Source organism: Dromiciops gliroides, chromosome 2 (genome assembly GCF_019393635.1).
Source record: "Dromiciops gliroides isolate mDroGli1 chromosome 2, mDroGli1.pri, whole genome shotgun sequence".
Taxonomy (NCBI): Eukaryota; Metazoa; Chordata; class Mammalia; order Microbiotheria; family Microbiotheriidae; genus Dromiciops; species Dromiciops gliroides.
In genome coordinates this window covers 659,806,185-659,833,722 of record NC_057862.1, presented here as the reverse complement: position 1 = coordinate 659,833,722, position 27,538 = coordinate 659,806,185, and the positions used below count along the sequence as shown (strand labels likewise).

The 27,538-nt window shown below is 49.8% G+C and overlaps 2 protein-coding genes across 5 annotated transcripts in view; one reads left to right on the top strand and one right to left on the bottom strand.

Moving 5' to 3' along the window:
* Positions 1-18,494, top strand: part of DBNL (drebrin like) — a 30,334-nt gene extending 11,840 nt beyond the window's left edge. For all 4 annotated transcript variants that reach the window (XM_043984580.1, XM_043984583.1, XM_043984584.1 and 1 more), the window contains exons 3-13: positions 5,290-5,402; positions 6,600-6,674; positions 9,733-9,879; positions 10,912-10,989; positions 11,270-11,421; positions 12,009-12,051; positions 12,765-12,858; positions 15,412-15,507; positions 15,633-15,718; positions 16,674-16,776; positions 17,557-18,494. In XM_043984580.1, coding sequence (XP_043840515.1) covers positions 5,290-5,402; positions 6,600-6,674; positions 9,733-9,879; positions 10,912-10,989; positions 11,270-11,421; positions 12,009-12,051; positions 12,765-12,858; positions 15,412-15,507; positions 15,633-15,718; positions 16,674-16,776; positions 17,557-17,696 — 1,127 coding nt within the window. In that variant the 3' untranslated portion in view covers positions 17,697-18,494. The remainder of the gene's footprint in view (positions 1-5,289; positions 5,403-6,599; positions 6,675-9,732; positions 9,880-10,911; positions 10,990-11,269; positions 11,422-12,008; positions 12,052-12,764; positions 12,859-15,411; positions 15,508-15,632; positions 15,719-16,673; positions 16,777-17,556) is intronic.
* An 808-nt stretch (positions 18,495-19,302) lies between these two features.
* On the bottom strand, positions 19,303-27,389 carry PGAM2 (phosphoglycerate mutase 2). Its single transcript, XM_043980361.1, has 3 exons — positions 26,873-27,389; positions 26,568-26,748; positions 19,303-19,515 (listed from the first exon to the last, which is right to left on the bottom strand). The coding sequence occupies exons 1-3, from the start codon at positions 27,362-27,364 to the stop codon at positions 19,349-19,351; spliced, it is 840 nt and encodes a 279-aa protein (XP_043836296.1). The 5' UTR covers positions 27,365-27,389; the 3' UTR covers positions 19,303-19,348.
* Positions 27,390-27,538: the final 149 nt, after the last annotated feature.

Here is a 27,538-nt window from a genome sequence, read left to right as displayed (position 1 = left end):
TCATAGGAGCTAGAGCCGGGAAGGACCTTGGAGATCATCTAGTTTAAATCTCCTTTTGCAGGCGAGAAAACAGGCCAGAGAATGATTCTCCCACGGTCACATGAACTAGTAAGCGGCAGAACTGGGCATTGGGATGTTGCAGTGAAAGCATTTTGACTAAATCAGATGTTCTTTCTGTTTGGATGTCATCCTTCCAACCCCAGGCCAAATGCTGACCCTTATCTTCCTTAGTTCCTTTGAGAGACTGAGGGTAGGGAATATGTAGGTGAGAATAGAAGTCAGAGTGATTATTCTGCATATTGTTGTACTGTGAGTGCAAGAGAGAGGGTAAAGCCCCCTGCTCTGACTCGTGTCGTTTTCTTTTCAAATATATGTATTTTTTATCATTATCTTATTTTTACATCAGCCATATTTCTCAGTATATCCTTTACCCCTGCCTGAGTCATCCCTTATAACAAAGAATACAAAGAGGAAAAACTATTTAGCCAGACTAACCATTCCATTGAAGAAGTCTGATGCAAGCAGCATTCCGCACCTTGGTGAAGGTCACATCTATTCTTGGGGCCCAGACAGGGCCACAGCTTGGCATCTCTTTCTTGGACCTAAAGGTCCATGAAGTCTCTTCTGTCCCCCTCCCACATTCTCCTCCACCCCACAGGGTGTTTTGAAATATTGTTTAAGACTTGTGGGGCAGCATGGAAGGACCAGCCCCATATTGTTGCATCTGTATCTGTCCCTCTCTCATTCATCATGAGATTGCTAATTGTTTTTTGAAGCACATCATTCTTTTTTGTTGTATTTCAAAGAGCATTGCTGTTAGGTTCCAGTCCGTACCTCTTCCCGAACTGAGGTGATCTCCTTTATCCCTTTTTCTTCTACCCTAAAGTCTATCCCCTTGTTATCTGTGTGTGTTCTGGAAACCCCATAGAGCTTATAACTGTAGATAAGGACTAACCCAACAAACCACTATCATTTACATACCCTTAGTAATAAAAATGGGAAAGCAGAAAGAATGACTATTTCTATGTGAATAGATACTATGAGAATGGGGCATTCTCCAAGAACATTTAACATTTTTTTTATAGAATGCCCTCTACTAAAATGCCTTCTCTTAGAGAAACAAACTCATGGGCTTTCTAGGATCTAGAGCCCCATAACGCACAGAGCCCCTGTTCAAGCCCAGGACCTTACTTTTAGCCCACAGCTGGGGAACCCAAAAGGAGAATTCGAAAATTTGGAAGCAGCATTTTATTGAATCAGATCTTCTCGAAGATCCTTATAATTGTTCCCTCAAAATACCCAGGGACCTGCCTCCTTGAGGTATGTGATGTTTAAAATCTAACATGTGGTCGCCTTGTTTCTACCCCCGGTGTGGGGGGAGAACCAGCTAAGGTTTACTTGGTTTTTTTTGGTGAGGCAATTGGGGTTAAGTGACTTGCCCAGGGTCACAGAGCTAGTAAGTGTCAAGGGTCTGAGGCCAGATTTGAACTCAGGTCCTCCTGATTCCAGGGCCAGTGCTCTATCCACTGTGCCACCTAGGTGCCCTAAGGTTTACTTAAAAGCTAGAAACATCAGCACCAGTTTTTGGCATGAAGCATTTATTAAAATATAGGTTAAGTAAAGATAGAACATGTGGAGTTCAGAAAAAGAAGCCTGTCTTCCTTAGTGTTCAGACTAGACTCTTCAGCCACCAACCCGAGGTTCTGGAATGAAAAGGGCCAGAGCTACAAAGCCAGCCTCCCTTCCTACTTTGTGTCTCTCTCCCCAGAAGGGGCCATCCTTCAAGCTTATTGGTTGAGGGTGGTCTCCTGTTGATGTCTGAGTCCACAGCCTCTGAGAACAACACCCCACTCAGGGCCTGCCAGATATGGTCTCCATTTAATCAACCTTAAGTAGGTTCTCAGTCAGTCTCATTCAATTCAGTCAATTCCAAATCAGTCTTCAGGTGGGGCCCCTGGGCATCTGCCAAATCCCATTATTTTCTCACAGGTAGAAGGAATGATCTGTAAGGGTTCTGAGTCTTGCAAGAATAAGGGCAGGAGTGGGTTTTAGTAGCTTGGGGTACAGGGTACACTTGACACCCTCATTGCTTTTCATGGGGATCCAGATTGCCTTTGAGTTAAGGCATTTTGGCTTATTCCCATTCTACCTAGTGGCTGATGCACACAGTAAGAACGAAGCAATGTTACTACTGCATGTAGATTAAAGAAAAAAGGAAAGGACTCATATACAAAAATAGAGTAGCTCTTTTTGTTGTACCCAGAGTCCTGGAAACAAAGGGAGTGCCCATCAATTGGAGAGTAACTGAATACTTTATGGTGTGAGTGTAATGGACTATCACTGTACCATAAGAATTGAAGAAAGGGACAGTTTTAGAGAAACCTGGGAAGACTTGTATGAGCTAATGCAGAGTGAAGTAAGCAGAATCAGGAGGACAATTTTAAAATTTTTTGTTGTATTTTATTTTAATTTTTTCCCAATTATATGTAAAGATTTTTTTTTGAGTTCCAAATTTATCTCCCTCCCTTCCCTACTGCTTCCCAAAGCCAATAAGCAGTCTGATATAGGTTATAGATTACAATCATGCTAAACATATTTTAGTTTTATTTTCAGCTCCAAATTTCTTTCCCTTTACTCCTCCCCCACCCATTGAGAAGGCAAAAAATAATGGTACCCATTAGACATATGAAGTGATGCAAAACATACTAACATAGTAAGTCATGTTGTAAAAAAAAACAAACCCAAAAGTAAAGTGGAAAAAATGATGCTTCAATCTGCACTTACAGATCATCCCTTCTCTCTCTCTCTCAATAACATAACATTTCATCATGAGTTCTTCAGAACTGTTGTGAATCATTAGCTTGATCAGAGTAGCTAAGTCACAGTCGATTGTCATTACAGTATTACTGTTATTGTGCACAGTGTTCTGGTTCTGCTCATTTCACTTTGCATCAGTTCATGTAAGTTTTTCCAGGTTTTTCTGAAAATATACTACTCATCATTTCTTATAGCACAATAGTATTTCATTACAGTCATTACCACAACTTGTTCAGCCAGTTTCAATTCTTTACCACCACAAAAAGAGCTGCTACACTTTTGTACAACTAGGTCCTTTTCCTTTTTCTTTGACCTCTTTGGGTTACAGATGTCATAGTGGTATTGCTGAGTCAAACACTATGCAGTTTTATAGCCCTTTGGGCATAGTCTGGAGGCCACTTCACACAATAACTTATAAAGTCGCATCATAAAGTTATTTCAAACAATATTGTAAAGAAAAGCTACCTTAAGACTCCCGTCAGTTAACAACTGGAAGTGTTGGGCTAGAGGTGCAGAATGAAACATGTTTTATTTTGTTTTTTTGTCCATGGCCACATTTGGATTTATTTTGCTTGATTGTTACAAGGGAAGACTTCCCCCCCCAAAAAAAATACTCATTTTCTTAGCATTTTTAAAGTTCTGATTTCCAAATTCTATCTTTCCCTTCCTCCCTCCCAGTAAACAATCAGATATAGGTTGTACATGTGCAATTATGTAGAACATTTCCATATTAGTCATTTTGTACAAGAAGACTTTAAGAAAAGAAAAACAAATGAAAGTGAGAAATAGAATGCTTCAGTCTGTGTTCAATCAATATCAGTTCTTTCTTTGGAAGTGGATAGTATGTTTCATCAATAGTCCTTTGGGATTATCTTGGATCATTGCATTGCTGAGAATAGCTGTCATTCATAGTTCTTCACCGAACAGTATTGCTGTGACCAAGCACAATGTTCTCCTGGTTCTGCTGACTTCACTATAGTGAACATCAGTTCATATAAATCTTTTGAGGCCTTTCTGAAATCATCCCCCTTGTCATTTCTTGTAACACAATAGAATTCCCTTACAATCATATACCACAGCTTGTTTAGCCATTCCCCAGTTGATGGGCATCAGTTTGATTTTCAATTCTTAGCTACTACAAAAAGCTGCTATAAATATTTTTGTACAAAAGGTCCTTTCTTTTGGATGCTTTTGTATTCCCTCTTTTGGATATCTTTGGGATATAGACCTAGAAGTGGTATTGCTGGATCAAAGGGTATGCACAGTTTTATAGCCCTTTGGGCCTAATTCCAAATTGTTCTTCAGAATGATCAGTTCATAACTCTGCCAACAGTGTATTGTGTCCCAGTTTTCTCATAGTCCTTCTAACATCCAACATCCATTCTGATAGGTGTGAGGTGCAACTTCAGAGTTGTTTTAATTCGCATTTCTGATCAATAGTGATTTAGGCCATTTTTTTCATGTGGCTATAGACAGCTTTGATTTCTTTAGAAGACTCTTTTTGAATTGGAAGACGGGATCTAGAGACAGTGATGCCTCCAAAATGTAAGGTCTAAAATTCTAGCTGTTATGTCTAAAATCTAATGAGTAGTCACCTTAAATTAGAAGCTTTGGCAAGAATTTAGGCTTCCAAGTATTTATTAAAGTGTATTAGAAGTTAGTGAAGAGAGAGGGGGAAGTAAAACAGCCTTTGTCTAGCTATCTAAGAGTCAGCATCCATCTTCCCACCAAGCCCCAAGTCTGGAACCGAAAGACCCTTGCTTCTCCCAGAAGCCTCCTTTGAAACAGGAAATGGCCGTCCACACGCACAGCTCCAAGCTAATTGGGTAGTAGCTCTGATTGACACGACCTGCAGGTGGCAGACACCATTTCCTGATGCCAGTCTGACCCGTTGAAACCTCCAGAGGTCACCTCACGATTTCTCCTTGTGCTTCCCTGCAATATCTTTCTTAGGGGGGAAAGGTCATTGGAGCATTTTTTTAAAAAATGCACTGGGGGGCGGCTAGGTGGCGCAGTGGATAAAGCACCGGCCCTGGATTCAGGAGTTCCTGAGTTCAAATCCGGCCTCAGACACTTGACACTTACTAGCTGTGTGACCGTGGGCAAGTCACTTAACCCCCACTGCCCCGCAAAAAAAAAAAAAAAAAAAAATGCACTGAAACTATTTAAAGAACACAGATTCAGAGAAAACAGTTAGGATGACTTTGAAACCACTGGGCCGAATTTTTCATGTATACGGATAAAACAAGGTACATGTAACAGTAGTCCCAATTTCAGTCTTTTTCTGTTCTTTGCTTATGAAAATGTTCATGTTGGTGTTTGTCACATTCAGAATAATAAATAAAATATATTTAAAAAAACAACAACCCAAGCTTGTTTTTATTGTTGTTTGTTGCCATCAGTTCTGCTCAGTTTCTCTAGGATTTCCCCTTATGCTTTCCTGACTTCCTTCCTTGCTATTTTGTACTTCAGAAGGTGGCCTGGAAGAGATGGTGGAGGAACTAAACAGTGGGAAGGTGATGTACGCTTTCTGCAGGGTGAAGGACCCAAACTCTGGCCTACCCAAATTTGTCCTTGTCAACTGGGTATGTAGAGCTTTTATTTCCAGTTTCTCTTCAGACTTAACGCCTGCTTGGCTTGCGGGATTGGCACATTTTTTTTTTTAATGCAGATTCTATTTATTTGTTGGTTTTTTGTTTTTTCTTGTGGTTTTCTCCTTTTCTGGTTCTTCTTTCACAACATGATTAATGTGGAAATATGTTCAAGATGATTATAAGTAGGGGCAGCTAGGTGGTGCAGTGGATAAAGTACCGGCCCTGGATTCAGGAGAACCCCAGTTCAAATCTGACTTCAGACACTTGATACTTACTAGCTGTGTGACCCTGGGCAGGTCACTTAACCCACATTGCCCCCCCCCCCAAAAGATGATTGTACATATATTTTTTAAAAATATAAATTCTAAAGAGATACTGTGGCTTTTGTGTAATCCCTGAGATTGAGAATTTTGAGTTTTAACACACGTCACTGATTTTCTAACTTGTGGCAAATCACCTTTTTCTCTGTCTGAGTTTCACCATTTGTATATGTGAGGCAGAAGAGATATTTGATTCCTAGGCTCTCTGTGAATGTTATCAGAGAAAACAGAAGAGGGTAACCCATCAGTGAGGTTTGCTAAAACCAGCGGTGGGCGGGTTTAAGGGTAATATGAGAAGACTGATGTCTCCAGGATTCTGTGCTAAAAGGTCCATGCTTGCCGGTGTCTCTTGCTTACTTTGCTATACAGAGTCAGGCAGGAAATTGGATTTGATGATCTAAGGGGGAAGCCTTTAGCAAAGGCTTTGGGCCATTATATTGTTAGAGAAAACTACCTAATAATCGTATGGGTCTGGTCATGGAATGAACTCCCTTGTGAGAGGAGGGGGACTCTCCCGTTACTGTAGGTATTGAGCCAGAGGCTGGATGCCTGCCTGTCAGACATGGTTGAGAGAGGCTTCGCCCAGGCACCTCTTGGAGTCCTTCGTAGTCTCGGGTGTCCCTTGAGTGCAGCCCCTTCCCTGTACAGTCACCAGGTAGCAAGCAGCAGAGCAAGGACTCCTGCCGTTTTCCACTGTGCTTCAGGCTGCCCGCCATAGATGGTAGAAGGGGATTTCCTTTGAGCCTTGATAGAGGAGCTGAGAGAGCGCCAGCTCATTGGAGATTGGTCTTTTGCTGCTGTTGCTTTGGGACTCCGCCCCAGGGTGGGGTCAGTCTCAAAGAGGAAGCTGTCCCTCCTTGTGTTGCAGACAGGTGAAGGCGTGAATGATGTGCGGAAGGGGGCCTGTGCCAACCACGTCAGCACCATGGCCAGCTTTCTCAAGGTAAGCTCTGAAGGCCATCTCGCTGCCAACCTGACCCGACCACACGACTCCTGCCACTGTTTCCCAGCCTCCTGGGTTCATTGGATGCCTCCCTCTCCCTTGCCCTGCACAGCACCAGTTGGTGCTGAGTTCTTTCAGCTCTGACTCTGAAATGTTTCTTACATCTTTCCCTTATTTCACCTCAAGTCAACAAGCACTTAAGTACCTGCTTTGTGCTGAGCTCTGAGTATACAAAAAAAGGCAAAGAACTGTCCCTGCCCTCAAGGAGCTCACAGTCTAACGGGGAGACAGCACACAGACAGCTCTGTGCCAATAAGACATGCACAGAGGGCAGGGACTGGCTTTGGGAGGGTTGGGAAAGGCCTCTGGTCAGTGGTGGGCTTTTATCCTAGGGGGCAGCCAGAGAAAATACTTGGGATTGGAAGAGGGAGGGTCTTGTTCAAAGAATAGCCAGGGGCCAGTATCATTTTGGTTTTCATGGCCATGATCTCAGGCCAGGCCTAAATCATTTCTCCCCTTTTTACAGGGCTGCCCCTTCTTATTCTTTCTGTCTCTGCTGCCAGAGCCACCTTCTTCCTAAGGCTTAGCTCTGAGCACTCCCCTCCCTGCTCATTAACTAACAGTAACCTCCAGGCACCTTCGCCTGCGGTGCTGACCTGAGCTTGTCTTTCTGACTCTCTCCCATTGCCCTCCCGCGTGTACATCTGTGATTCTCAGAGGGCCTTCTGCAGCACGCCGGCTGTGCTGGGAGCCTTTGGATGCGGTATCGCAGATAAGAGAAAATCGATAAGTCATTTTGTTTCCTATAAACTGTACTTAACCCAGAGGAAGTGTGGTGTGGTGTTTGGAGAGCCAGCCCCGGAGCCAAGCAGACATGGGGGTCCAGTACGGCCTCTACTACACGCTTGCTTGGGTACCTTGGGCAAGTCACATGAGTCTCTGGGCTGCTTCCTAAGAAGATGCAGAGATGGTTAGTAAAAAAGTATGTGTCCTCATTCAGGAATCCCCTCTATCAGTGATAGCTTGGGCCCATTTTTTAATCTTAGCTGGTGTACCTATTATGGTAAGGGTAGCATTTCCAAAGTATGTTTATTTTAACTTGCCTGTTATAACTAGGCACGAAACACATGAGACCTTGAATTCTCAAAGAATTCAACAAAAACAGCTGTTTTGGTGGTTGGGCGTCTCGCCGCATTCCTATTCCATTACCAGCTTAAACATTCAGCAGGCCGTGGCTCCTCAGGACAGAGTACTGTGCCCTGAGGACCACTGCTAAAGGCCAGTTCAGACGGCTTGCTGTGCTGGGATCCTCACACGCCTTTGCTCTCGGGTCTCTTTGCCTGAAGCCCCTCCTCTCATGGCCACCCTTCCAGGCCCCACTCAGAAGCTGTCTCTTCCCTGAGGGCCTCTGGGACTGCTGCCCCTTCTTCTCTGGCCACTCTTTGTTCTTCCCTTTATTGGAGGCCAGGACAGTCCTCTTCTCTGATATCTTCTGCCATACCTTGCACCCAGGTGCCCAAGCAGTGCTGAACGAATAAAAAGAGGCAGTGCGGCATAGTCAGTTAGCAAACACTTATTAAACACCTTTGTGCCAGGCACTGTGCCAAGTGCTGGGGATGCAAAGAGAGGCCAAAGACGGTTCCTGCCCTAGGAGCTCCTAGCCTGTGGAGGAGACAAGCAGCGCCATAGAAGCATAAACAGGAAATAAGAGAGGGAAGGCCCTGGGACTTAAGAGGATTGGGAAAGACTTCCTGTAGAAGGCGGGATTTTAGCCAGGACCGGAAGGAAGCCAAAAAGAAGTGGAGATGAGGAGGGAAGGGTACCAGGCATGGGGGACAGACAGAGAAAAAGGCCCAGAGTTGGGAGGTGGAGTGTCTTAGTGGGCAGGCCCCTGCCTCGAAGCCAGCAAGACCTAGGATCCAGTCCTGGCTGGCCTCCACTGGCTGGGTGGCCCTGGACAAGTCCCTGCTCTCAGTTCCCTTGGCGGCTCTTCAGACACCAGATGGAGAGCAGCTAACTGCTCCGATAAAGGGAGTTTCCTCACTAGGAATGTCCTGTACCAGGGAAGTCACAGATCCTGCCCATCTCCCACCTCTACACCTCCCCTACTCCTGGGGTCCTCTTGTGTTCCCTGGCAGCCTCCGGCTCCTGGTGGCTGTATTCTGACGTTATCACTCAGCCAGGCCTTGTAGCAGGTCAGTCTTTTGGGGAATCCATGGCAGAGCTGGTATAGCTGGTAAGAAATACTTTCTGCCATGGAGCTCGAGAGCGTGGATGCCCTCAATTGTGCCACCATCGGAGCTTCCCCCTCACTCTCTGTTCCACAGTGGTGCCATCTGTGGGGTAGAAGGAAGAGTTCCTCCTTAATACATAGGAAAGAGAAAGCTGATAAAGGACCTGTCTCTTTCAGGAAGGAGGCTGGAAGTGGTTCACTTTGTACAGATGCTTTCATTTTCTGGGGTATCTTTTAGGGTTAATTTCCTTCGATTGGAAGACCTTCGAGCAGATTTGTTCTCACCAGTCCTTCATCCTGCCACCTGGTCCTGGCACATCATTGCAACACCCATCCCAGTTTCTTTACATGCTGTTCTAGAGGCAGGGGAATGGGGACACCCCTCCCTCAAAGGGCCCTTGATGCTATTTTCCCTGGCATTGGGGAGTGACACAGAAGGCAGGAGGTGTTGGCTGTCAGCTGACCAGGAAGGAGGCTAGTTGTCTGAGGGAGAGGCCATGAGGGCTAGAGATAAGATAAGTCAGTAGAAAGGGAAAGGTGGTTACATGGGAGAGACTGTAGAGGTAAAAATAAAAGAACTTAGCAGCTGTTGAGATTGTGGGGTGTGGAGTCAGAAAGAAGGCAGTTATCCTGGGTGCCTGGAGTGGATGCCTTGTGGACCCCCTGGCCACTCATAGTCAGTCTTGTCCTCTGTGCTTTGTTGTGCAAAATTGGATTCTCCTGCAGCATTTGCTGTTTGCTCTGTATGTTGTGAGATGGGCTGACTAAATGCCCACTGTCTGGTGGCTGGGCATTCCTTTTTCCAAGTTGTGCATCCGCTTGCAGGGGGCTCACGTGACCATCAATGCTCGAGCCGAGGAGGACGTCGAGCCGGAATCCATCATGCAGAAGGTCGCCAAAGCTTCAGGGGCAAACTATAACTTCCACAAGGAGACTAGCCGTTTCCAAGACTCAGGCCCCCAGGCGCCAGTGGTGAGTTGTTGCTCCAGGGCCAGAATTCTGTATTGGCCTTGCCAGGGGATTCTCTGCACAAAGAAAAGCAAGCAGGAGGAGGGAGGTGAATGACTAGATGTCCCGGCTCCTGCCTTTTGCTGTCTGTCAGGAAGGAACAGCACTGCATCCAGCCCCTTGTGGGGCACAGCTGTATTCAGCTCTTGGAGGCTGATTGGATGCCAAACCCAGATGCTTCAGGGTTTCTCGATGTTAGGGCCGTGGCCTTCCTAACCATGACATGGTACGGTACCTCCAAATTGAGGAAATACTGACGTTGTCAGTGTGGCAGAGTCTAAAATGGAGTCATGGAGGCTTAGGATGAGAGGGGGTCCCTGCTGGCTCCTGAACTAGGCCACTTGTCCTTGTAGTCTTTACTCCAGGAGTTGGTGTGGTTTTGAGGCCCAAATGAAGGGACTCTCCTTACGTACCCTTGCGTTTGAGTCTAATGCCTGCTGGCAGTAATCGCTCTTCTGTTGTTGGGCTGTGAAATGGGCCCTCCGGCTCCAGTGGCTCTGGTGTGTGGGAAGGCCCCCCGTGACCCTAATGCTCCGGCAGTGCAGAGCCTCTGGCCCGATGCATACGCTTGTGGTTTTTTCCTGTGGGGCCACATGGTCATGATGAGCCCGTCTCCCAAGGGCACATCCACTGATGATCCTCTGACAGAACTGAGCCAGCCCCTGAGGTGACTTTGTAGTGCCCCCTCGGCTCCTTCATGGCTTGCGGCCCAGGGGACCAGACTCGAGTCATAGTGGGCAGGGCAGGGAGGCGAATCGTCGCCTCGAGTTCCTTGATGTCTGCAGCAGAGTCGTCCAGCGCCCTGGCGTCCTCCTCAGGGGCCTGTTCCCAAGAGCAACTGGTGCCAGGCATCTCTAGGGGACAGCGCTTGCCATAAGACCTGCACCTTTGGCTTTAAGGAGAAGCTTCTGGAAGTGAGGACATTGTCCGACTTTGTCTGCACTTGGATGGTCTCTTGTTGGTTCCCTAGTTTTCTGTTCTGTTCTCTCCCCACAGGGCTCTGTGTACCAAAAAACCAACGCCGTGTCGGAGATCAAAAGGGTTGGTAAAGACAGCTTCTGGGCCAAAGCAGAGGTGAGCGTTTGGGTCAAGGATTGGGACCTCCGCAGTCCTTTGGTTCTGAAGGATAGTGCTTGAGGGAAAATAGAGGGATTGGTTGACAGGCCTAATCTGAGGAGTGGTGTGTATATCGGTCATAGAGGCAGCTAAGCGCCACCTGCCCTTCCTGGTGACATTGTGTAGAGAGAGGACAATGGGACAGGGGAGTGGGAGGTGCCCACAGGCCTGTGGACTCCTCTCCCCGTGTTCCGGAGCTGGTAAGAACACCTAAGGAGCAGCGTCGTTGTCCCCACAGAAAGACGAGGAGAATCGGCGGCTGGAGGAGAAGCGACGGGCTGATGAGGAGCGTCAGCGATTGGAGCAGGAGCGCAGGGAGCGGGATCTGCAGGAGGCAGCCAACCGGGAGCGCCGCTACCAGGAGCATGCCCACGAGATTGATGCCCAGAGGTGAAGGCCGGGCCCACATCCTCTTTTTTATTTCTCTAACTAATGTTGATTTTTTACTTCACAAAAGTTCTCTCTCCCCACCTCCCCTCACTGGGAAAAAAAGAAAAACAAAGCCCCTGTCACAAGCAGGCGTAGTCAGACAGAAATGATCCCCACACTGGCAACATCCAGAGAATCTGTGTCAGCATCTGCTCTCTGAGCCTCTCTCTGTGGGCAGTGGGTTCCGTCAGGGCCCTCTGGCATCCAAGTCAGTCGTGACCCCGATCCTCAAGGCCTAGAGTTGTTCCAAGTTCTGCGTTCTCCAGGTTCTCTCTTCCCTCCACGTCCATTCCCCAAGTTTCTCTGCAGCTGTCTCTTTCTCTTTCCTTCTGTCTCCTGCCACAGCCCATCATTTGTTCACCATTCCCCATCACATGCTTTCTCGAGGCGCGTGGGGCTGTGCGCCTTGTTGCCCTCTGCTGCCATCCCAGGATGGCCAGCCCTCTGCACGAAGCTGATTCTTCCAGGTTCATCTTCTGGGGAGGGAAGATCAGGGTTAGCCAGAAGTATTAGGGCTCACTCTGTTACTTCTTCCTCTCACCCAACAGGAAGTATGAGCAGGAGCAAGAAAAGATTTCAAAAGAGCAACAGGTGAGGATGAGCCCTTTCCTGCCGCCTCCAGTGCAGAATGAGGGGGTGGAAGGTCCTGAGTGAGGAGCTCGGGCCTTGGCACTTGAAGACAGATAGATGTCTATTGGGAGGTGGGACCGTGAGCTGCGACTCCCAGCACTGAGCCATGGGGTCTCTGGTGGGGCCCTCGATCTTTCCCCCACTTCGTGTCAAACAGGGATAACGTTTGTACATCTCCAAGAGTTGGGATCCATGATCCAACCCGGTCCGACCCCCGACCATCCTGGCGCTGGGAGAGGGGAAAGCAGTCCCTGCCCTGAAGGCTTGTAGCCTTTTCTGGGGCTGGGGGAGGAGTTCAGAAGGTATAGGGGGTTTGTGAGTGAGGTGCCCCAGGGAGGTGGGCCAGGCTTGGAGGCTAGCATCGCGCTGCGCAGAGGCACCGGGCCCAGTGCCCAGACAAGACCATGTGAGTGCTGCGAGCATGAGGCCCGCGGAGATTCTAGGCCCCTCTGCTTTCCTGTTCCAGAGGCCAGGCCTCCAAGGGTTTAACGACCGGGGTTTCTAGAGGGACCCCTTGCCATTGGGCAGAAGGTTTTAAGACTGACTTTGTCTAGTGAGGCCATGAGCAAGCTGCCCCCTCAGGGCATTGTGGAAAAGTGTTCAGCCCACTAGTCTACACTGTACCGACAACACCTGCCAGCGGTTTGTTTTCATGTGCCTTCCCTCCTCCCCAGGAGGCAGCATCTCCTCGGCCAACAAACCCACGGGATATTTTTAAGCAGAAGGAGAGAGCCATGTCCACCACCTCCATCGTGGCCCCTCCGCCAGGTGAGAAGGGGCCGTGGGGCATTCCCAGGGAGGCCGCGGGAGCTCACAGCGTGGGCCGTCCTAGACCAGGACTGTCCGACGCAGGGAGGAATAGGGGCCCGCACGTTAGCCTTGTCTGGGTGCTGTCGGATTAAGGTGTCCCGGGTACCTTTCGGTCTGGCTCCACCAGTGGGCTCACAAGCTGTGTTGGACGCCTTTCCAGAGGACAGGGTAGAAAGGGGTATTTGCCATGCCCGAGGTGGTGCTCTGAATGCTCCTTGTGGCTTCTGTACCGCCAGGCCCGAGATGAGACTTGACAGCCGTTGGGTCTTTTCACTTCCCTCCTCAGGTAGTGAGTTCTTCCTCACAGAAGGTGTGTTCGAGCAGAGACTTCATGGCCGCTTATTTGGGGGGTTGTTGTAGAAGGAAATCATGGCATGAGGGGGATAGACCAGATCTATTCTAAGGGCCCTCCCAGCTCTGACCTTTTGTTCTTCTGCATCGAGAGTAGCTTCAGAGGCCCTTCTGTGTGTCTCACCATGCCTGCCTGCTCCTTACCTGAGCCCGGGAGCCCTTTGTGCCTTTCCAGGTCAGGGAGGTTGGCAGCCGTGTGCTTGGGCATTGAAGGCCAGAAGCCCCACAGGGCTTCCGAATTAGGGTAGAGCAGGCCCCTGGGTCTCACTTTCCCTGACATCATTCTCTGGCCATATGCAAGGCCGGCCTCGGGCCTTGTAGCCTCTTCCATCATCCGTCTCTCTACCCCTTACCCCCAGACCATTTTCTGGCCTTGCTTTTGTGTGGGCTCCTAGGAAACAACGGTAAAAACACAAGCCTGGGTGTTTTGTTCGTTTGTTTTTGTTTTTGTTTTTGTTTTTTTGTGGGGCAGTGAGGGTTAAGTGACTTGCCCAGGGTCACACAGCTCGTAAGTGTCAAGTGTCTGAGGCTGGACTTGAACTCAGGTCCTCCTGAATCCAAAGCCAGTGCTTTATCCACTGTGCCACCTAGCTGCCCCAAGCCTGGGTGTTTGACAAGGAGATGAGCTGAGATCTCATGTGAGGATGAGAGGGTAGCCCAGGGAGCTGGGCTTTTCTTGAGTCTGACCTTCATTTCCTGGAGTCTGTGCACATTCATATAGCTATTCATTCAGCAGACACTTATTGAGTGCCATCTGTGTGCAGAGCCTGGTTGAGGGAGATAGAAAATTTAGGTAAGACGAGGTTCCTGCCCTCATGAAACTAAGAGTTTAGTGGAGGCACATGATGCAGAGGAGACAGGTGTTGGCCCTGTAGCGGCTTGATAAGGGCCTGAGAGAGATCAAAAGGAGGAAGTTCAGCACTCATGGAGGAGGGCTTCATTTGAGTGGAACGTTAATGGATGGATGAGAATCAGCAGGCAGAGGTGGGCAGGGCCCCAGGCTGGGTGCGGCCCACATCCTGGTGGCAGAGTGGAAACCAGCCTGTGGAGGGCCCTGAATGCCCGGCAGGAGAGTTTGAACTTGGCTTAGAAGCAGGGATTTCCTAGTAGAGGAATGAGATGATCAAACCTTGGACACACGGTATGAGAATGGGGATTCTGAGGCCTCTGAGGAGGCCATGCTCACAGAGGAGAGAACAGCCGCAGAATGGTGTGGGAGCCCACTATCCTCCCTCACCTCTCCCTTCCAAAGATCACCTTGAGGCTTTCACTGGGGGACAATGACGTCAGAAGAAAGTAGGTTTAGGAGGAGAGCTGAGCGGGCTTGGGACAGCTGAGTGCGGGGAGAAGCAGATGAGATTGCCAAGGGGAGAATCTAGAGAAGGGGGAGGACTAAGGCCTGGGTCTTCAGGAAGAGCTTGGGACAGGGACAAGGAGCCAAGCGGAGGGAAAAGTGTTCAGGGTGGAATAAGGGAGCCCAAGGGCATGAGGCCTGGGCCATGGCTGGTGGGGTCTGTGGTCAGGAGGTCGGTCAGTGGTGGCTTCTCAAGAGGTTGGGGGGCGGGGGAAGAGATGGACTAGGAGGGTGGAGAAGGGCAGGAAGACAACAGTGAAGAGGAGGAGGCTGGAAAGAATTTAATCAAGGGTAGTGAGAGAAAAGTACTTCAGTGAGGAGTGAGAAGAGGTTTTGTAAGGTCATAGTTAGTAAAGGAGGAGAGAGAGTGATGGGCGCCCCTGGAGGAGAGCCACTGAGTGGGGAGTGGGAACTTGGGGGACGAGGACAAGGGAGAACTGACCCGTGAGCCCCAGCAAGGGCTCATTTATCCCTAGTCTGATCGGCATTTATTTTGTGGGCCATGCATGTGTACTGCTCTATTTGAAGTGGTAGATTACAGGATCATCTATTTAGAACTGGGATCCCTCCTCTTACAGATGAAGAAACTGGCAGCCAGAGGGGTTCAGTGATTTGTCTGGGGACACACAGTCAGGTTTTAGAGGGGGTTCTGAATGCAGGTGTCCCTTTCTGCCAAGTCTGCTTCCCTATCCATTACTCCACACTGCCTCCCAGGAAAAACGAATAGCTAATGAGGCTTCAGGCTCTTCTATCTTCCTTTCCAAATTTGCATTTGAGCTTATGTATGTCACCTCCTTATTTCCTAGGCAAGCTTCGGAGCCCCTTCCTGCAGAGGCAGCACACTCAGCCAGAAGTCTCTGTTACCAGAGAAGCCGCCCCAGCTTCCCCAGGGCCTGCAACAAGTAACTCTTTGTTGTTTTGTGGAAGGGTGGTGATAGAAGAGGCCTCCAGGCCTTGGAAGTGAGTGGGAGCAGGAGGCGGCGGGGGCCTGAGCTGAATGGGGCTGAGAGATGGACTTTATTTTCAGATCTCCCCATGCAGCAGGGCCCTGGGGCTGCCCCTCATCCTCCTGGGCCAGTGGAAGAAGAAAACTTGTATGAGGAGCCCCCACAGGTTAGTGCCGCCTCATTTTCCTTTGGCCGTCACTGTTGAAAGTCAAGGTCACTTGGAGCCCATCAGAGTGGGCAGTGTTGCTCTGGTACTTAGACATCAAGGAGCTGAGCAGGAAGGGGGAAGACAGGTCATGATCCTGGACGAGCGTGGGGGATGGAGAGTGGGTGACACCAACTCCTCAGGCCTTGAAAGACTGGTCCCCTTAACCTGAGCCCCCTTGCCTGTATGTGAATGCTGCGCCCCCTCCATCTTAGAAGTCTTTCTTGGAACAGCTCTAGGACAGAGAGGTGGGGGTGGGTAGAGGATACTCTGCCAGAGCAGAAACTATTGTAGGGACCGATTTTTCATTGGGGAGTGTTAGCTGAGCGGCTCACTGCAATATTGGGGCAAGGAAGGAGACCGGCAACCTCCCTCAAGACAGAGCAGGATTTATTTAACAAGAATGAACTTAAAAAACACAAACAGGATCAGTAGGATCAAGGGAAAGGAAATAAAATGGTGAAAGGGAAGATGACACAACCTGAACAACACCACCACCCAATCAGCTGAGAACACACAGCAGCGTCCTGTCGCCTTCCAGCTTCAAGCTAGAATGGCGAAAAACCTCCCTTCTTCCCAGCAGACCCCAGGCTGACCACACACAGCCCCCAGCCAATCGGCTGGCCGCTCTGACAGTCACATGACTGCCCTCACCGGGCTTCCAGTCATTATAATTTTGTCAGACCTATGTAGGCCTCGGCAAGTGGTGATGACTTGGGGTGGGGTGCCAGCGCTATGGCGACAGCTACAATCAGTGGGTTGAGCACTGTGCGGTTGGTGGAGCACTGTGCGGTTTGCAGAGCCCCAGAGGCCAGTCCGTGCGCCGAGGTTTTTTAAAATTCTAGCCAAAAGATGGGGTCATAAAAACCTCAAATAACAATGAATTCTTCACACTGTCCTTTTCTCCTTGACGCAGGTAGAGGAAGAGGCTGCCTATGAGTACACTGACCACTACAAGCCAGGGCCCGAGCTGGGCCAGAAGGGGCTCTGTGCCAGGGCCCTGTATGACTACCAGGCTGGTGAGGGATGGGGCCAGGGCTGGGCTGGCTGCTGGCCAGAGGAGAGCGCAGGGTGGGAGCCGGGAGGTGGGGAGCTGGTGTGGCATTCCTGGGTCAGGAGGAGCAATGAATGAGAGAGAGGGGGGCGGGGGGTAGGGAGGGAGAGAGGGAGAGTGTGTCTGCGTGTGTGCATGTGCACACACACGTATGTATACAAGTATAACATGTTCAAGTGCTCAGGGTGACTTGACATCAGTCATTGATTCTGAGCTTGTGAGGCAGTCAAGGGACAAGTGTTGTCCTGGCTTTGCCGATGAGAGAACTCAGGCCCAGGGGACTGAACTGCTGGTCATCATCACTCGGTGTCAGATGCAGGGTCTGGGGGCTGGCATTGCACAGGCACAGCGGTTCTGCCAAGGCTGCTAGATTTGCTTTATTTCTCCCTGGTGGGCATCCCCCATGAACTTAGATCAGAGCCTCTTGGTCTTCAGTTGGTCACCTGCTCCCCAGACTGACTGGGAGCCAGCCTCTGAATCGAGCTGCTCTGGTGCTTGGCGGACAGTGCTGCCAGCTTTGGGTGAGGAGCCTTCCCGGCTTGGTCGGTCCTCGATTGCCAGGGCTCCTGCACTGCAGGCCCGGGGAGGCCCTGGGGACAGTCCTGCCTCTCTTCTGCTACCTGAGGATCCCCTGGGCAGGGCCCCAAGCACAGAGAGGAGACATAGACTGAGCTGGAGGAGCCAGAGCTCACTGACGTTCCTGAGGCTGCTCTCACCTCACTCTCGCTCTGCTCTCGTCTTCCAGCCGATGACACGGAGATCTCCTTTGACCCCGAAAACCTCATCACTGGCATCGAAGTGATCGACGAGGGCTGGTGGCGCGGCTACGGTCCAGACGGTCACTTTGGCATGTTTCCTGCCAATTATGTGGAGCTCCTCGAGTGAGGGCCGCCCGTTGCTGCGGCCCGGACTCTCCAGGTCATTCCCTCGCTCTGCCGACGCAGCACATTCCCTGCCCTGGTCGTGAGGACTGGGGCGGCACCGCCTAACGAGACCCAGGGGGCTGGGGGGGACGAGGGGGCCTGTGAGCCCCCATTCCCCACAAGGTGTTTTCTCTTGGCTGAAGCAGCCAGGTGACCCCATGAGGTGCCTTTCCAGGCTTTGGGGCCCCTTCTGCTGGCCTGAAGTTTGATCTGTCTCCACAATTACAGCAATAACCTGGTGATTTCACATCCTCAGAGGGAGGCCTGGGCCCATCGGGCTCACTAGTGTCCCCTAAACTTCTATCCCTGTTGGTGATTAAGCCAAGCCCTCTTCCCCTTCACAGCCTCTGAGCCCTCCTGGCTTTGAGGGGGAGAAGTAGCTGGGAGCCCTCAGCTTCCCCAGCCCCTCCGGGTCTCCTGGGGTATCCCAAGGGGTGAGGCCGAGTCCAGCCCTCACCTCGTTTTCCTTCTGCTTTTAAGGGGTGATGGCAGCAGCGCTTGTTACCAGAGACCTTTGGGTGGAGTGAATCTAGGAAGTGTTTTTATTTTTCTATGTGACCAAAACCAGCCTGGTTATCATGGTTTGGAGGCAGTTTGGGGTTTGGTTTGGGGTTTGGTTTTGTTTTAATCTGATGCTCTCTCCATTCCATTGTTTCCTTGGCCCCGGTGTGTGGGCCAGGGAGAACCTGGCTTACACCAGTGGAGGACATGAATCAAATGTGTGAAAATTTCTGCAAACACGACACACCCTTCAATGTGATTGTGTCCTTGTGTCTTCTAATAGCCTCTTCTCCTAGTGTTTCTTTTTATTTAGCCGACAGTCCATGAGAGCTTGGGCTCAGAGTACTTAAGACCCAAGAGCTTGGTTCATCACAGCCTTTTTCCCCAGCTCTGGCTGCTTGCTTCTCCCCATCCCATCCCATCCCATCCCATCCCATCCCACAGGTTTATGTGAATAAAAACTATCCCCTTCCCCCAACCACACAGGGACCCTCTGCTAGGGGAAGTGACCGATGGGATGTCCTTGGAATGTTTACAAGCTGGGCTCAATTCTAGAACCATACCCTTTGTGGGTAGGGAGTTGCTCTATCTCTGGTCCATTGGATTCCAGAGCACCACCACTTTCTGAGACCCCACTGTGTTCTGCTCTCAACCGCTGGAGGATTCCCTGTTGAAGTAGACCAGTCCCTTCACATTCTGGGTTAGGCAACTGTGCCCCAAGGTTGGGGAGCCTCCTTAGGCTTCACCAGAGAGAGGGGGACCTGGGAGTGCAGACAGACAGAGACAACAGCAGAGGGGTCCTAGGGCCGAGCCGGAGAAGGAGGAAAGCCCTCCCCCAGCCCTCCCCACTCAGGCGTTGTCTTTGTATCTACTGGGACACGAGAAGCCGAGGGGGCTGGTTTGATCTCATGGTGCTGAGATAGGGTTACCCGAGGCACGACATCTTATCATCCTTCCTGCCGATTAGCTACTGAGGGCCCAGATGTGCACAGGGCCCTTCCACAAATGTTTCTGCTCCTAGCTTTTGCCCATGGGTCAGACACCTGCTCAGACTCAACAGAAGTGGGTAGAGGTGGGTGGTGACTTTATTGTGCACAGATGGCTTCCAGGCTATTACTTGGCCTTGCCCTGGGCAGCCACGGCCTCCATGGCCTTACGCACTGTTTCCTCATCCCCGAGGAACTGCATGGGCTTGGTGGGCTTCAGCTGATCGTCCAGTTCATACACGATGGGGATCCCGGTGGGCAAGTTGAGTTCCATTATGGCCTCGTCTGACATGCCTGTGAATAGCAGAGGAATTAGCAGTGAGCCCACTGCTTCATACCTGACTTCCTGCTTCCTGGGAATCGCCCAGGAAGTAGTACTGCTAGGATGGAGTCAGGAGCAATGTTTGGGCCCCATGGAGTGGACAGTGGTGATAACCTCCTTGGCATTCCAGTGACCTTTATAGTCTGGGCCAGCTGGGCCTAAGACAAATCTCTGCTCAACAGCAAGATCCTAAAAAGTCAATGAAGAAAGGTCATGCCGAAGAAACTAGCACTTAGTGATCCATGCACTGGGGGCGGGAAGGGGTGGGGCAGCTCACCACTACCTGTCTCACCATCCCTGGTCTGTTCTTAAGGCCCAGGAAGGGACAGAGGAGGAAACTGAGAATCGTGGACTCGAGGTGACTCGTCTGATGTCTTGGTAGCAGAGGTGGACTCTGAGTTCAGATTTATTTAGCTGGCCCAGTTCAGGAGTTATTGGGCACGATCAGGTTTGGGCCACGTAGTGTTTGATTCTTGGACCAGGAGGGAGGAGAGTGGCGTTTCCCCCTAGCATGGGAAGGGCAGGGAGCAACTTGTGGAAACTTGATCCTGTCTGGTTGTATCGCATCTGCCCAGAATAGCAACGTGACCTTTAGCATCCTCAGCCAGCATCAGGCTCTACCCAGTGTGTTCGGCTCAAGAGACAATTCTCAGGTGGAAAAACACAAGGTTGGGGACCCAACACACCAGTGGCCTGAGCTCTTGATCCAAGAGACCCGTAGCTACCAGGCATCACGCACAAAATGGGTTTCTCCTCATGGAGTCTACTTGCAGGACACTCCTCACCCTCACCATCTCCCATTTGGACTTTAGACACTGGAAACACAAGATCAGCCGATTGTGGATTAGGAGGGGATCTTAGCATCTGAGGCAACTGAGGCCCAGGATTTGCCCAAGGTCACATGGGCAGCGTAGTGGCAGAGACAAGATTCAAACCTTTGTCCCTGGGACTCTGAGTCCAGCTCTGTTTCCTCTGTGTGACGGGATGCTAACAGAGGTGCCCTCTCTCCTTTGTTCTCCCTGAATGGGAGTGCTTGCTCCACGTTAGGATCTCCAAACACTTCACACAGAGGACGAGGGAATGAGAGGAAAGTTCAGGTAACATGGAGGTGGAATGGGGGTGGAATGTGGAAGACCTTAGATGCTAGGGTGAAGCCTAGATGGGATATGAATCAGTGACCAAACATACCTGCAATTGTCCCTAGACTTGTCACTGTTTATCGTGTTCATTGTTGCCTGTGGTTTGGGGAGGTATGGGTTCAAGTCCTACAGGCTTGAGCACCTTCTACTCACTTAGAGCTTTGCCACCAAGGTATGAAAAGAACATAGACACCAGGGATCTTGTTCCATCCTCGTCCCTAACTTACTGTGTGAAAGAAGCCACAGCCCTCTGGGGACCTGTGTGCATGTCTGTGTAAAACAACTTTATTGCTCTATCAGTAATGCCCCCAAGCTCCTTACCAGTGGCTGGGACCTGTTTACAACTCTGGACCTGAAATGTTGTGTTCATTTGTTGAGAACCTGTGCATCTCATCATCGAAAACTTCAGGAATTGTTGTTGCATACAAGCTTCTTTGCTATCTGCCTCATCATATTCCCAGAGCAAAAAAGAAAAATTGCAAAAACAAAAAAAGCAGGAATTCACACTATTTAACTGTGAAGAGTTTAAAAAAAAAACAAAACCACAACCATTTCATCAACCCGGGATGCTCTTTTTCTTCACTGGAAGGACTCCTGTCCATCTTTGCTGATTGTGGATGTTAATTCCCCACTCAGCTTTCTGAACAACACCAAGAACTGTCCTGAGTAGTCCCTAATTCTGTGCAGTAGTTTGTGGGTCTCTTAATGGTTGGCAAACTCCAAATGGGACTGGTGGTATGACAATCACTGTCTTTTGGGTGTGGCTGGGTGTTTGTTGGGAAAGATCTGTTGTGTCCAAACAATATCCATCAAATAAATTGATTGCAGTGCATTTTCAGCAAACTTAGACCAGATAACAATATATACCTTTCTTACCTTCTGAAAAGCTTACTGTATGTAAGTCAACTGGTTAAGTTCTGAGTTACTATACACTGCTTTGCTGGGACCCAACTTTGGGCTCTCAGACACTTGGATTTGAACACAATTGGGAAAAGGAAGACCTCAATATGCCGCCTTATTTACTCCATTCTGATGGTCATGGAAGCAATGGGAAAGACTCATCCTGAGGTGTGGAAAGAGAAACCTTGCTGGAGAAAGGAAAACGAGAAAATTTTTCAGGGTACAAATAATTTGGAGTAAGAACAAAGCAATCTTAAAAAACCAGAATTTCTAATGGTGATAATACTGTTTCTCCCTTTCCTCACCTGTCACCACAGAGCACCTGTCCCAGTCTTCTTTTCCTATGGTGAGCTCTGTGGTGTTTTTAAAATCATTTTTAGCTTTTTCCTTCAGTATTTCACCTCAAAATTACCTTTTCAGTTCTTAGCTCACTTCATCTATATAGGTTTGAGGCAAGAAACCTTTGTGGCACCAGATCTGAAGGTTTCATAGGTATCATAGATATTTCCTCCCTACTTCTGTCAGTGGTGCTTATACTTGGAATTAGTGGGAAAACTCAGGGAAAATGACACCTGGAGAGTAAACCTTTCCCTAATACTCCTCCATTCTCCTCACATCACATTGTATGTCTAGCATCTTTCCCAAGGGATGTAGGGATGACCACAGGACATCAGACTGATCTTGGTAGGAAACTGAATTTCAATCTCAGGTTGAAAATGGATGAGGCTAATGTAGAGACAGAAGATGGATACCTTCTCTTTCTCCTTCCCCCCCCCCCAAAGCAGTCATAAATTGGGAACTTTCCAAGAGAATGCCTGAAATGAAAACTTTCTTAAGGACACAACAGTTGGCATTCAGAAACACCTCTGAAGTGCAGTTGTGAATTGAGCTCTACATTTTTGGGAAATGGCTTGCTGCTGTCATTACACATATAAATGAGACTTTGCGTTGATACCAAGTGAAGCCTCAGAACTGGAGTGGCAACATGTTATCTAAATCAAGGCAGACACTCCGAAAAGGGGGGGAAAGGGGGTCCAGAGCAATAAAAAATGTTAAATATCACACTTTTTGGAATAGGATTACCCCCTCCCTCTTCTCAGGTAGATTTTTGGACTGGAGAGTGAGTGAACTGCATAGAATTAAATTACAGTTTGTAATGTTTGTCAGTTTAAAGAGAAGAGAACGTGAATGACGTGGGCAAGGTGGCTGCAAGCACCCTAGCCACAGAGTAACCCGAGGTGCATTGGTTTTGTCCGATCAGCTTTTCCAACAGCTCGCCAGCTGCTTCTGTATTTCATCTGCTTTATTTGCAGGCTTTAAAATCACAGGACAGCACTCTGAGAATTCTATTAAAAAGAGCCTGCTCTTAGAAAAAAGTGGGAAGGATGGAACATTTATGCCAATATTTGCATTTCCCCCAAAGACAACACAGGGATTAAGCTGAACTAGAAAAATTCCACGCTGTTAGTGAAGCTTTTTTTTTTTTTAAACAACCTGGGAGGCTGTTATCTCTCACTTTTGAATGAGCTTTTATTTGCCTAAGGGAGCAACAAACAACAACAAAAAAGTCCATCTTGAAATTACTGTGTCCTTTAAAGGCTTCGTTTCTTTTTCTTTTAAAAAAATTTTTTTTTAATCAAAGTAATTTATTATTTTTTCAGTTTCATGTGAAGATCCTTCGGTTCGTTTTCAGAAATTGATAGGATCTTCCAACTTCATTTCAAACCCGGAGACATTACAGGATTTGTCTAAGGTCACATGGGCACTATGTGAAGCTGGTGCTTTGATTCTAAATCTAATCCCCTTCCCAGAGTTATGCAGCCTCTCAAGACCGTCCATATTAGGAGGCATTTAGGGACTGGACCACAGATGTGCCCGATCCCTTTTCTTTTTTCTTTTTTTTTTTTTAGTGAGGCAATTGGGGTTAAGTGACTTGCCCAGGGTCACACAGCTAGTAAGTGTTAAGTGTCTGAGGCTGGATTTGAACTCAGGTCCTCCTGACTCCAGGGCCGGTGCTCTATCCACTGTACCACCTAGCTGCCCCGCCCGATCCCTTTTCAAAGAGATGAAATACACTGGGGTGACAGAAAACAGTCAGAATCTATGAAGTACTCAGAATGGATCTGATTGGCATTAAAAAAAGACAAAGGTCATAGTGCAGAGAGACCGGATAAGGTCACTTAAGCCAACCCCCTCATCTTTGGATCAGCCTGCGTATCTGGGCTAGGGGCTGGAGTAGCTGCCTTGGGGATTCTCTGAGGGAGTCACGGGTAGTTTTTGTGTAATCTGCCTCTCCTCCTTCACCTGTCATAAACCCCGGAGCGGCAGCAGTCACCTCTGCCTACCCAGGGTGGTTTTCTCACCAGAAAAATGAGAAAATTGGGTCATTGTTAGTGCTAAGGATCATGAAATATTAGAACTGCAAGAAAACTGTTTCTAAAACTCAAGAATAGCTGGCTGGGTTACTGCATGGAGACACCCCTCCTTAGTCCCTTAGTTGGGGGAGAAGTGGCCTCCCCTCCTGGTCACTTCCTGAGCAGGGCAGACCACAAGATCTGACCTGGCCCGCCCCCCTGCATCCTGATTGGGGGAGGGGCTGGTTTATAAGGAAAGTTTTCCCTTGGGAGCTGTGGACGGGAATCTCCTTGGAGTCTGGCCAGGTCTCCTTGCTTCGGGATCTCTTATTTGCCACTGGGTGGGGCCATGGAAAGAAATGCTACCTAAGTTGCATGCTGGCCTCCGTTCCTCTCCAAAGGTCATGGGGTAAGTGACAGCTGGCCCTGTAGGCACCTAGCTGAAGGCAGAGATTGCAGCCTGGCCTATCCTTTGGCTCCGCAAAACTTGTGCTCAGGCACTGTGAACATCCCACAGTGCGTGAGTGACGTGGGGGGTTGAAGAAGGCAACGGAGGGCATTGGGGATCAGCTTGTCCCTTGTCCCTGAGCTGGATACACACAGCAAGTGTGCCGGGCAGTCAGACCCAGTTAGGTCTTTCCCTTTCCCTACACCCCTTGCTAAATCTCCAGCCCCACCAAACCTCTTGTTTGGACCCAGGTACTGCACAGATTGGTGGGGTCTGCAAATGTGTTCCATGAGCTGGGAGGTTCTAAGAAATCTAGGAAGGAAGATGAAAAGCCCCTCCTCATTTCCAGGCTCTGTTGGCCCCCAGACTGCTAAAGGGGCCAAGATAAAGGGTGGGGCTTCCTGAGAAAAGAAACCTCCCATCTTACACTGGGCCCTGGCCACCGCCGCCTTGCAAGTCAGACCACTGCCTCATGTGCTCCCACGGGGACAAAGCCAAAAGGCCAGGCAGGTCCCCGTGCTGTATTTTGGGGCTCTGGGGCAAAGGAGGCACCAGATGTCTGTCCTTGGCTGCTCATTCGTGATACTAGCAGCTGGTGCTGGCTTCAGTGACCCCCCACCAACCTCCTCTCTCCCACCCACCTGCACTCAGACTCATGAACTCTGGGACAATGGGACTAGAGCTCCCGGTGATCTCTCTGAAGCCCTTAAAATAGGGCTTTGAGATTGCCCTAGTCAACCTGTCATGGTCATTTCCATATCGGTTTTATTGCCCCATCCTCTTTATTTTAAATTAAAAAAAATATTTTCCCCCATCCTCCTTCCTCCACATATATGGACACATCCCTTCCTCCCCACCACTGCCCTCCCTCCCCACTCCCTTCAGGGTTGTTGAGCTCAACTCAACACGACTGATGGTCACCGAAGGGAGGGCTGGGGGGAGGGTGGTGACTTGTCTCTGCAAAATCGTTACTGGGGTGTTGGGAGAACTAAGAAAGCAGAAAGCCTTGTGGTATCAGAATGCAGGGGCCAAGAATGTGAATGCTAGATGAAACTTGGAAGATCATTCAAGAAGAGCTAGCCTTTATGGAGCACTATATGCTTTTCAAATGGAATAATCAATTCAAGAATAATCAATATAAGAATAATAATAGCATTTGTATCATGCTTTAAGGCTTGTGAAGCACTTTACAAATATCTCTTGGTCCTCACAACAACTCGGGAGGTAGGTAGGTACTGTTGCTGCCCCCATTTTACTGATGAGGAAACTAAGGCAGGCAGTGGTTAAGTGACTTGCCCAGGGTCACACAGCGAGTGAGTGTCTGAAGCTGGATCTACTCAAGTCTTCCTGACTCCAGGCCTGGCACTCTATCTACTGTGTCAGCTGGTCTAAACATCTACATATAGGCATGTTCAAGTACACAACATCTGTTGGTAGGACTAGGGGGCTAGTACAGGGGTATTTCCTCTACGGCTTGCTCCCTTAGGAGGCTAGGATCCGAGGTCTAGAGCTAAAGGGACCTTTGGAGCACCTCCCCCCCCCCAGTTCACAGTTAAGGAAACTGAGGTGCAGAGAAGCTTGGGTCACATGTGTAGCAGCCCTAGTTCCTCATTTCCTACCTATCTAGTCATCCCTCTCCCAGAGCCTTGAGGTCCAAGCTCAGCTGACATAGGAAAAAGGGTCTTACTTCCCGAGGAGTATTTGGCAGCAACAGGTGCTGCTGAGCTCTCTAAGCCCAGTATGAATTCGGGGGTCTCCTAGCTGTGACAGGAGCCCCATCAAGCTGGGTGGTCCTAGAGCACAGAGCCCATGGGCAGTAATCCCATTCCCTTTGTAACCACTTCTCTGGGGTCCCAGCTTCTGTGTGTCACCCCAGAACTGACAGGTGCAGGTTATCCAGGGCATTCCCCCAGTGGGACACATCCCATTCTGGCTAAGTCCCCCCAAGAGCGATTAGGAGAAATCTGTATAGGCTGATTAAGAACCGAGTGTCTGGAGTGGGACCAGGCTCTGCGTGGCACTGGTTCCATGGCTATCTCTGTCTAGGCAATGCTCCTGTTTTGGAGGTGGGGCACCTGGGGAGGAGCTGGAGCCCAGAGCAGGATCCCTACAGGGCTTGAGATGGGAGAGAGTAGCGACAGGCCAGCCCCCATTGCTAGGGCTGGAGCCACAAGAGAGCTTACCTTCCAGGTGCTTGACTATGCCCCGCAAGCTGTTGCCATGGGCAGCGATGAGCACCCTCTTCCCTGCCTTGATCTGGGGAGCAATCTGCTCATTCCAGAAGGGCAGAGCCCGGGCAATGGTGTCCTTCAGGCTCTCGCAGGTGGGCAGCTCCCCAGGCTTCAGGCCAGCATAGCGTCGCTCCTATTGAGGGCAAGAGAGACCACGCCAAGGAGGCATTTCTAAGCAGGGGGCCCAATGCCTCTTCCTCCAGACATTCTCCTCTAGCCCCTCCCCCTTCTCCCCTGGGCCTCCTGCTCTCTCTCACCTTGCTGATGACTGCGTAGTAGGGGTGCGTCTCATCCATGGGTGGGGGTGGGATGTCAAAGGAGCGTCTCCAGATCTTGACCTGGGCCTCCCCGTGCTTGGCAGCGGTCTCTGCTTTGTTGAGGCCCGTGAGACCCCCGTAGTGGCGCTCATTGAGGCGCCAGGTCCGCACCACGGGCACCCACATCTGGTCCACGCCATCCAGGATGATCCAGAGGGTGCGGATGGCGCGCTTCAGCACGGAGGTGTAGCAAATGTCAAACTCCAGGCCGGCTTCCTTGACGGCCTGGGCCCCGCGCTTGGCCTCTTCCCTCCCCTTCTCGCTCAGCTCTGCATCAAACCAGCCACAGAAGCGGTTTTCCTGGTTCCAGGTGCTCTCGCCGTGGCGGACGATCACCAGTCGGTGGGTGGGCATGGCGGTGGCGGTGGCGGGCAGAGCAGAGGGGAAGCGGGCGGTGGAGACAACTCTGAAATGCAGCTGAGCACAGCCCATGGGCCGAGTGTTCCTGGCTTTATGATGCTCTGGCTCCACCCCTCCCCCCTTGACTAGCTGCCAGCTGGCATTCTGGGCCTGTGGGAGGGGGATGGATGGCGGCAGGTGGTCAGGGGCCTTGCGGGAAGGAGGAGCCCAAGGCTGCGAGAAGGGAGCCAGCCTCAGAATAACTCT